This window comes from Clupea harengus, chromosome 21 (assembly GCF_900700415.2).
Source record: "Clupea harengus chromosome 21, Ch_v2.0.2, whole genome shotgun sequence".
Taxonomy (NCBI): domain Eukaryota; kingdom Metazoa; phylum Chordata; class Actinopteri; order Clupeiformes; family Clupeidae; genus Clupea; species Clupea harengus.
Genome location: NC_045172.1, coordinates 25,014,543 through 25,025,436, shown reverse-complemented (window position 1 = coordinate 25,025,436; position 10,894 = coordinate 25,014,543). Strand labels below are relative to the sequence as shown.

General features: G+C 40.2%; 2 protein-coding genes across 2 annotated transcripts in view; both read right to left on the bottom strand.

Moving 5' to 3' along the window:
- Positions 1-5,958: 5,958 nt before the first annotated feature.
- The window catches only part of LOC116218158 (histone-lysine N-methyltransferase, H3 lysine-79 specific-like), a 7,505-nt gene continuing 2,569 nt past the window's right edge, over positions 5,959-10,894 (bottom strand). The window contains exon 6 of the mRNA XM_042702866.1: positions 5,959-6,277. Within this exon, the coding sequence (XP_042558800.1) occupies positions 5,959-6,277 (319 nt within the window). The remainder of the gene's footprint in view (positions 6,278-10,894) is intronic.
- The window catches only part of LOC116218105 (serine protease inhibitor Kazal-type 1-like), a 26,138-nt gene continuing 26,068 nt past the window's right edge, over positions 10,825-10,894 (bottom strand). Inside the window, exon 5 of the mRNA XM_031558282.2 lies at positions 10,825-10,882. The gene's annotated coding sequence lies outside the window, so the exon portion shown is untranslated. The remainder of the gene's footprint in view (positions 10,883-10,894) is intronic.

Below are 10,894 nucleotides of genomic sequence, written 5' to 3'. Positions count from 1 at the left end.
GAGAGAAGAGGAAGTGTGTGAGAGAGAAAGAAAGAGCGAGAGGGTGAGTGAGGGAGAGTGGCTCAGCACATAAAACAATAGCCACCCAGAGCATCAGCCTCTACAAAGAGATGTTTGTCAAAAAACATAGTTATGTTAAAATAGAGTTTGTTCTTCCAGCTTTAGTCACACACTGGTGTTCTGTGTCTGTAGTGTGTCTGTAGTGTGTGTGTGTGTGTGTGTGTGTGTGTGTGTGTGTGTGTGTGTGTGTGTGTGTGTGTGTGTGTGTGTGTGTGTGTGTGTGTGTGTGTGTGTGTGTGTGTTGTGTGTGAGAGAGAGAGAGCGGACGTACCAGAGAGGTAAAGTAGAGCGCAGAGGGAGATCACAATGCTCAGCTTCATGTGGCTTCAGAAGGAACACCAGTGACGTCTCAACAGCATGGAAAGCATCTCTCCAGATGCCCTTAAATACCCTCTACAACCTCTTATGTTCAGCCTCCCGCCCCTCCCACACTAACCCTCAATGTGTGCGTGTGCGTGTGTGGTGTGTGTGTGTGTGTGTGTGTGTGTGTGTGTGTGTGGTGTGTGAGAGTGAGAGTGAGTGAGAGTGTGTGTGTGTTGTGTGTGTGTGTGTGTGTGTGTGTGTGTGTGTGTGTGTGTGTGAGAGTGTGTGGTGTGTGTGTGTGAGAGTGTGTGTGTGTGTGGTGTGAAGTGTGTGTGTGGAGTGTGTGGTGTGTGTGTGTGTGGTGTGAGAGAGTGTGTGTGTGTGTGTGTGTGTGTGTGTGTGTGGTGAGTGTGTGTGTGTGTATGTGTGTGTGTCAGAGAGAGTGTGGTGTGTGTGTGTGTGTGTGTGTGTGTGTGAGAGTGAAGTTACCTCAGGACTCCGGAGCTGCATATAAGTATATTTATTAGACAAACAACAACAACAATTGCAATCGGGCTCACTCCCAGCTGAAGGCTGAAAGTGAAGCCCTGTTAAACACATCGCACAAGGTTTATATAGACAGAAGTTTAGTTTTCAGCAGGGATAACCATGTGGTGGATCTCTGACGTCCGAGGCTCCCTATATTGCAAGGATGGCAGTTTTGCACAAGGTCGGAAGAAGCTTATCACTTCTGGTCTAAACATGCTCTTGTACAAATGCAGACTAAGTGGCACCTAATATTCTAAGTTACACACACGCAGAAACACAGAAAGCCATGTTCCTGCTTACATAAGTACATCATTCATATAAGGTAATTAATAATACAAGGCACTTGATTATTATATTTCTTAAGTCATTAACAGTATTTGGGAGATGATCTCCATCAATCCATCCTTTTATCCGTTTCAATGGATAATCAAATTACAATCATAATCACAATCAAAATCACAATCGAAATCACAAATCATCTTTGTTAATTCGTCAATTATCAATTTCAAGGGGATAACCTCAAAAATCATCATTCTGAGCTTCATTACATGGATTTTCGGAACAGAGATCATTGAGCATAACTGAGCATAACTCCATATCATCATAAGTCAATAATTTTAAAATGTCCTCATATTTCTCATCACACATTTGTATACTTTGCATTTGTAGGCCAACCATAGTGGATGTCAACTGCAAGGGCGTAGGTTTGCATATGGTCCATAGGGACTAGTCACGACCAAAGTTTGGGAAAGACACAATTGTCCCCACCAATATTTAGTTCATTTGAATTGCCTGTTATAAAAAATATGTTGCACAATATATTTGCAAACTCATTCGTATTATTATCTATACTATGTTCGTCGCCCAGAAGAGTGAAGAGTAAATTCCAAGCTTTCCAATGCGCCCTCGAGCCTGCGAGACAAGATGCTGTCATCTCATTGGATGAAGAGGCTCACGTTCGCAGGAAATTAAAAAAGCCTCATATTAGTATTTCGTTTGGCGTCAGCATTGATATTTTTGACCCTTTTGTGCTTTGAAGATAGGAAAATGCCACCAAAAAAGAAAAGACACATCCAAAGTTTTTTCACCACAGAGAGAGTAAATAGCTATCAAGAAGCCCAGGTCGGTGTTAGCTGGTCCATTGGCATCGCAAAAGTGATGAGGCAGACTAACTCAGGACAAAGTTCCCGATCCCTTTTTAAAGATCTAGCCACCTCTCTTCTTCCCTGTACCCCTGTTCTTGCTTACCTAATCAGATTTAACCACATGAGAAACTGTTACATCTATTTTTAACAGTGTGCATATTGCACAGTTTCCTGTAGTCTGTAGACTGCCTATCTTGTTGCCTTTCAGAAGCGTCTTAGAGGAACCTGTGACCCCGTCATGGACTCTCAGAAGCGCCTTTCTGAAGGCCTGTGACCCTGTCATGTCCCTCTCAGAAGTTTCTTTCTGAAGGCCTGTGACCCTGTCATGGCCATGGACGGATTATGAAACTTGGGCCTGGACATCTAAAAGGCCCCCCTCACCCCTTCCCGCGCCAACAATTCTTGTGCGCTCACAAGACATGACTTAAATGTAATGACATTTTTGTTCAACAGCACAACAACTAAATTCACCTGTACCTCAACAGGATTTACAGCCTACATACACATTTTCTAACACAGCGCAGGTACACTCAATTAAAGCCAACAGCAAATTAACAAAATACACCACTTCCAACCACAAATGAGAGATACATTTAAGCAACCTATAATATTGACTACGCAACAAGAAATGCAAAGTTAATAACAGCTACTTCACGCAGACGCTCTGGCTTAGGGGCCCCCTGTGCTCATTGGCCCCTGGGCCCTTTCGGTAATCCATCCCTAGTCATGGCCTCTCTACCACGTGGTTTATCAGAAAAGGTATCTCTGCCACGTGGTTTATCAGAAAAGGTATCTCTGCCACCTGGTTTATCAGAAAAGGTATCTCTGCCACGTGGTTTATCAGAAAAGGTATCTCTGCCACCTGGTTGATCAGAAAAGGTATCTGCCACGTGGTTTATCAGAAAAGGTATCTGCCACGTGGTTTATCAGAAAAGGTATCTAGACCACGTGATTTATCAGAAAAGGTATCTCTGCGACATGGTTTGTCAGAAAAGGCCTTTCAGCTAGTTGCCTTCTCATCTAACTGCTACTTCTATCTGTTGAGATGTCCATGTTCCAGTACCAGCAATACACACACTATTCAACAATACAGTCATAAGTAGATAAAAATACGACCCAATCTTTCGACCATGTGTTAGCAGCAGCTGGTCTTGTTGAAGCCAGAAGGATAAAGCTAACGTGCCCACATAATGGGACCATGCTAGTTTAGACTAGTACCAGCAGGCTAGCAACTCAAAAGTGATCCCTAGTGTCCCTACCAATGCTGAGACCAAACCTACGCCCTTGGTCAACTGTGTGTGTGTGTTATTAGCTCGCCTAGGCTTTAGATAACATTCAAACAAGGCCTCTTTGCTGTGTCCTTTGAAGGCCCTGTTCCCCATCAGGCATCCTGCAGAACACATCGGCTGTTGAATATTACTGGGCAGGAAAATGTAAACAGTCTCTTTGTGGACAGTGTGTTTGGGCAGTCTGGTTTTCCACCACGGATGATCTTTGGCCCGGCCCCATTGCGGATATTTGACCAAGACCGGTGCCTGTTGTGATCAATATGCTAACAGTCCCAAAATGTAGAGCAGTACAGTTATATCAAAAGTTCCACACTTTGTTTCATTTTCTTGAAATGACTTCACAGAGATAGGGACCGCCCCGCCCTCCCAGTATCCACTAGGCTTTTCTACCCCACTGGACAGCGTTGGTTTCTTCACCAGGTTTGAGACGAAAAATTGCAAAGAATCCTCTTTGTAGCTGGACTTCTGTCACAGTGGGCCGGCCTTGGAAAACTGTAGAGGAAAACAGCTCCTATCCTCTGTCTCTTTCTAAGGCAGACTTACTCGTTTACGGTGTGTTCGATGTATCCAGGTGGCTCTCTCCGCTATCTTGACTGTAGTAGATGTTGACAGTAGCACTTGGTATGGTCTGTCCCACTTGGGCGAGTGGCAGTGTTTTCTTTTGAGGCTGTTGATTAGGACCCAATCTCCTGACCCAACCTTGGTTTCAGCCTCACAGGTTCCTGTGAAGCAGAGAGTTCTGAGAGCATTTTGCTAATTCACATTTTTGCCATATTCTGCAAATGTATATTCAATCTCTTTATCTGTTTCAGCAAATGGTTTGAGAGTTTAGGCAGTGACAGTGATAACATGCGTGCTTAATTTCACTAATTTCACTCTTAGATTCTCAACTTGCTTTTAAGGTTGGTTCATTATTTTCTACCAGTCCTGCTGACTGGGGGTTGTATGAACAATGACTGTCTATGGCTAGAATCTATAACTGAATGTTTAAACATCTTTCAAACTAAATCATTTAATAAGAATTAGAAGAATTATTACTATTAAGAATTATTGAGGCATGTTTTCACCATGGCTCAATATTGCAGCATATCTTTTAGTATTGTGAGATCTAATTCTTCAATTGTGTACGTGTCAGATGGTTGTTGTAGTGCGGCCTGGTTAGTGGCCTTGTCTGCTTACATAATGTATTTCTTTGTCTGAGTTGCTTTTCAAAGATAGCTTTACTTTAGTGGACCACAGCTGCTAATTCTGTGGCCTTGTTTCTGCTTAAAGTCTTAACAATGTTATGGTATGTTGTTTACAGGTCTTCTTATCTGGAACAGCAGAGTCTTTTGAACCAGTGGGGCATCCTAAGGATGGGACATGACAATCTATCGTGTCAACCAAATTTATGGTAAAAAAAAAAGTCAAAAGTAGCTTTTTTGTCAATTTCTTCACATGTCAAGACATACAAAGGAATCGATAGGACGTTTCCCACTCTCCCACGGTGAAACATATAAAACAAGATAACAGATAAGACAAGACATTTCCTAATACAAAGTAAACATAATGATTCACGTACAGTGGTTATAAATACTATATATATTATAAATACTATAAATACTATATATATAAAATACGTAATACAATTTTAAACGTAATACAAGTGATTAAAGTGCAGAGTCCTGAGTGATTTTTTAGGGGGGGCCATATCGGATTTAATCACAAACTTAATTTTTTTTCAGTAGCCACAAACCTTCTCCTATCTTCACCAGATTTGGCACAGATGATCTTGAGACTAAGCCTCACAAAGTTATTATTTTTTCAGGAAGTGAGCTCATATCTCGGCCAACCTTTGGTCAATTGACATGAAACTTGCTGTGAGTGTTAACAGCCACACCTTTGACAAGACAACATTACGTTTCCATGGCAAACTACTGAATGACCTGCTGGGCTGCTTGTCCCGCTCATCGCTGCTATTCAATAGAATATTTACTGATTATTATTATTATTGTCAATACTTATAATTAATAATAATAATAATACCTTATATATATTAGGGCTGTCAATAGATTACAAAAAATTAACTTATTAATCTTACATTTGAAATTCATTAATCGCGATTAAAAGTTAGTTTTTCTTCTAAAGACTAAATCTTATAAATGAACGAGTAATTACTTCAGACAGCATGTATTTTAGACACTTGTTTAATTTTTTTTTTTTTTACACAAAACTACACACAGAGCTGTGTTTTCAAAGAGGCTCAGGCCTATAACTCCTACCTATAAAGTGCCAGCCAGGTATTTAAATATCATGTATGATAAATCTTCAGTGAAACATCCAGATTAGTAAAAAAAAAAAAGTGTATTTGAGACACCATTGGTAGTGTCATCTTTAACATTGAACAACACACACAACAGCCTAACAAGTGGCCTTGGTAAACTGAACTGGCATTCAAATCTGTCATGTTAAAGTGCAAAAACTTAAAGTGCAAACAAACGTGAAAATGAAAACAGGAAGATCTCTGCTACTTTAACTGAATTGTGCCTAATCATCTTTGACTTTCAGCCAATTGCTGAGACAAAAAAGCATTTTCTGGAGCCAAAGCTGCTCTCCTCTTCTGGACAATATGAGCTGAGAGTGAGAACAGCCGCTCACAGGGTTGACAGGTGTTTCTTTGCTATTCCTGCAAGCTTCTCATGTGTGTGCTGCCTTCCTGACCACCACTTTAGTGGACAGTCCCCCATCTGCAACAGAGCTTTGTCAATGGACTCCTCCTCCTCCTCCTCCTCGTCTTCCTCTGTATCAGCGGAGACCAACAAGAAGGAAGACATCCTCTGCTTTTTTGGATCCTCTGTCTCTCTTCTCACTGGTTCAGAACACATCCCATCTCTGTCCTCTAGCATCAGGTTGCGCAGTAAAGCCCACACCTCACCTCTTTCCTCTTTGGGGAGGCACTTCAAGTCCTTAAACCTGGGGTCACACAGTGTCGCAATTTTCAGCATCTTCAGATTGGTATTCTCTTTGCGATTGGCAAGGTCTGCAGTAAAGGTGTCTTTGAATTTCACCACGTAGATGGGATCATCATCAGATGACTGACTCCATCACTCTAGACAGGTGACACAAGGCTGGTAAGATACTGCTCTGCTCCCAGGAGTTCAGTCACATATCTGCAATAAAAGGTGCAGGCATGTTTCAATAAGGGCCTTAAAACAATCACTCTCACACACACAGGACGGGGAAACAGAGAATACTAGCCGAGTGGAAGCAAAAGTGGAGAGAGCGAGAGGGAGCATAGAGTGGGGGAGATCTTCTTGGCACACTTTAGGCCCCTTAGTACCAACTGAACATCGTTTAAATGCCACAGCCTACCTGAGTATTGTTGCTGACCATGTCCATCCCTTTATGACCACATTATCCAGCAGGATAGTGTAACCCACCTAAATAAGTGGATTAAACAGTCGCGTAAAAATCTTTCACGCGACCGTCTCCAAGGAGATCTTTTGTTTTTCTTTTATTAATACTCTTCTTCTTGATTCCTTTGATGCACCCCGTTTGATTTATGCTCCTCAATGAAACCCTCTTTTTACTTTAAAATCGATTTTCCCTTTAATTAATATTTCTTCTTTTAAGTTACTTTACTTTACTTATTAACTTAGTAAAGTAGGCCTAATCGTTTTCCTTGACTAGCGTAAACCGTTTGATCTTTCATTCGGATCTTCGGTGAGTAATTAAACTGACCGTTTGATTTAGCCAATTTAAATAATTAAAACCAATCGGATAATTTTTTTTAATGTTTGTGTATGCACTATTGTTATATGTAGAATGATATTTGTGTATGTTAAAGTGTTATTATCGAATCGGGAGTTAAATAGTTTGGGATAGCTGAATCGGGGAAATTATAGTTGTTATAGTTGAATCAAGAATGATATGTGTATGTTAAAGAAGTGTTAGTATAGAATCGGGAGTTACATGTCTTTGTATAGGGGAATTGGGGAATGTATAAAGGTGTTATTATTGAATTGGGAATTAACTTACTTGATGGTAGGCTAATGTATATATAACGGACTCTCGGAAACGGGAGACGTTGGGGAGGAGACGTTGGAGTGGAATGTTCCGAGGCTCGCGGATAGTAGTCTGTGCGTGTGTGAGATCGGAACCTTTGAATATTTAAATATTTAAATATTAGATTTTTGATTATTGATTGTTGATTGTTGATTGTTCTGTTGAACTGCTATATGCAGATTGTTTTTTTGAACACTTGGAACGTTGGATGGCGAGCTAACCCAGATTGACCAGATTGAACTGAGGATCCGGACTGGAACCAGCTAAGAAACACATACACTGATTTCACAGACTATTTGTTTTGTTTGGACTGTTTAATTGTATTTTATTTGATAATTAATAGCGCTCTCTTTTATTTTGTATTATTGTCTTATTGTTATTATCATTATTGTTATTATTATATCATTATATTTATTAAAACTATTGTATTTACCATAAATTGTATATGCTTTTATTATTGTCAGTTTTCTCCCCCCTCCAATGCCGAGCCTAGAACTAGCCTAAACACACTAATAACTACGAGAACCCGAAGCACCTCTATCTTAGCGATAGAGGTCATAGGCATAGATTGTTCCGCTCCCAGTTGAGTACAGGGGCACTACAATAGCGTACCATGTTACAAAGCTCAAATCATCTCAAACTGGTTTCTTGAACATGATTATGAGTTCACTGTACTCCAGTGGCCTCCATAATCACCAGATCCCAATCCAGTAGAATACCTTTGGGATGTGGTGGAATGGGAGATTCGCATCATGGATGTGCAGTCGACAAATCTGCAGCAACTGCGTGGTGCTCTCATGACAATATGGGAAAATATGGAAAATCTTTGAGGAATGTTTCCAGCGCCCTGCTGAATCTATGCCACAAATAATTAAGGCAGTTCTGAAGGTAAAAGGAGGTCCAACCTCCTACTAGCAAGGTGAACCTAATGAAGTGGCCGTTGAGTGTATATAATAATAATAACGACAACAATAATAATACCAATATAATATATATTTAATAACAATAACAACAACAATAATAACAATATAATAAACATGTAACAATAACATTATTATTATTATTAATAATAATAATAATAATAATGATGATGATACCAAAAGAATGACTATGGAGGACAGGTTTCAGATCTTAGAGGAGTCATTGTTAAGGCTATCAGTACAACTGATAAGACCTTCTTACCTGGTAAACTGAAATTGTGGTGCTTGTAATTTGGGCTTTTGCCATGTTGCCATGTTGCCATGTTTTGGAGTTACCAATGACTTGGTGGAGGAGTTCAAATATGCTGAGACAAGCCTGGAGATGGCAATGAATGAACTGGCATGATGGTGTTGAGACGAGGAAGATCATTTGGAGAGAACTTTGGGCTATGGACGCTAACCACATTAAATTCATCGTTGGAGCCACTGATGGTGTCCTCCCAACTCCACAGAGCCTCCGTCAGTGAGTGGGTGGAGACAGAAGCTGCAAGTTGTGTTCGGCTGTTGACTCATGTGTGTGTGTGCATATCTGTGTGTGTGTGTTTTTGGGTGTTTGCTCATTAAATCATATTTTATTTGGATGTAAAACTAGCCTGACCTGGGCTCACTACACTCAAAAAAATAAGTTGTTCAATGTACTTAATATTGTTATGTCAATGATTTCCACATAACGGAGTTGTGTTCAAACTAATTTAATACTATTATTACAGAGGAAATAACAAACTTATGTGAAACCAACAAGACTGTATTAAGTCATTTCAATATTATTTGGTCAAGTTAGCCTTAATTGATCAGACAGTGTTCATCTAACTCAGTGGTTCTCAAACTTTTTCTGTCATTCCCCACTTTGAACAAGGGGTCCTTTTCAAGCCCCACCTGTCCCTCATCGCTCCCATAAAATGGTAGGCCAAGCTTAAAATGGTCAATTATTGAAATAACCTCAAGTAATGACCAATAGCATCTTATTTAGGTCAGCAAATGTATATTGCTTGGAGTGATTTTATGTTGTAGTGTATTGTTGTTATGGACACGCACACATGGACGGATTATGAAACCATGGGTCAGGACGTGTAACAAAATACACCGCTTCCAACCACAAATAAGAGATACATTTAAGCCACCTCAGATATTAACAAATACAAAGTTTAAAAACAATTGACAGCAAGCAAAGTTAATAACAGCTCATGGGCCCTTGGGCCTGGTAGGCCCGTTTGGTAATCCATCCCTGCACGCACACAGTATTGTATTTCTTTCTGTTGACGGACTTTTACTTTGACATCATACTGACATCATACTCGTCTCGTGGGATAGGGAACAACTGTGACAGTTAGTAACGCACATATCTAGTAAGCCTCTATTAAATTATGCTTTTCCTCGCAACCTCGAAAACAATGACTACGTTTTTTCGCTGTCTCACACTGTGATAAATATGTTTAAGTGAACTATGTTTAAATTCTATGAACTGTGTTAGTTCGTTGAAACGTAAAATGTAATTATTATTCATTTAGATATTTGACCGTTAGCACACCATTAATTCATAACTCCGTTGGTGGCTAACGTTAGCACTTATTAGCCAGCTCTGCTGTAATCTGTTGTTGCGATGATTCTTGGTGTTATGAGTCTAATAGTAACTTGCTGTGTTTAGTTAAGATACCTTTTAAGTATTTTCCGTTTCTTGTGTATTATAGTTTCGCTCATACGTTTTCACCTGACATCAATAAAGGAGCAAGGCGCTCGCTACCTGGCTCGTGAAATCAAGTTTGGCTGACTGTTGAACTGACTGTCACCACACTGGACGTGTAAAACACGTAGCGAGAACAGTACACTGCCCTAACTAAGCTAAACTAAAGGTTTTTTTTGCAATTAATACGCCGACCCTGAAATCAAAATCTATTGTCTATAAAGGAAAGCATTGCCATAGATCACGGGTAAAAAACTAAATCTCCCGTTCATGGCGTCCATTCGCGCCCCACCTCTCATGTCTCTGCCCCACACTTTGAGAAACACTGATCTAACTAAACAGACCTTCATACACTGACCTAACTCACTTATGTAATTCCAACTCAACTGGATTTACTAACACCGACTGAACAACTCTTTGTAGTTCCAACGTAACTGTCTTGAATAAGCAGTACCTAAATGGTTTTCATTGTTATAAAGCTAGTGAATTTATGTTGGATTTACTAAACCTAGTTATGTCAACAATTTCCACACAATGTAGTTACCGTTAAGTAAATTAAAATCACAATACAAACAAACAAGGCTGACTTCAGTCCTAGTGTGTCCTCCCTGCTATGTGATGTGTGTGTGTGTGTGTGTTTCTGTGTGTTTCTGTGTGTTTGTGTATGTGTGAACACAGAACACAGGAGACTTTAGTGATGCTTTATTGATGCTTTATTGATGCTTTACAGATGTTTTATTGATGCTTTACTGACATTTCCCTCTGATCTCAGGTTAGGGTCAGGGTCAGGGTTCAGCTCGGTGAGGACAAGTGGAGGCGTGGCTCTCAGTGGAGGCGTGGCTCTCAGTGGAACTATTCAAAAAT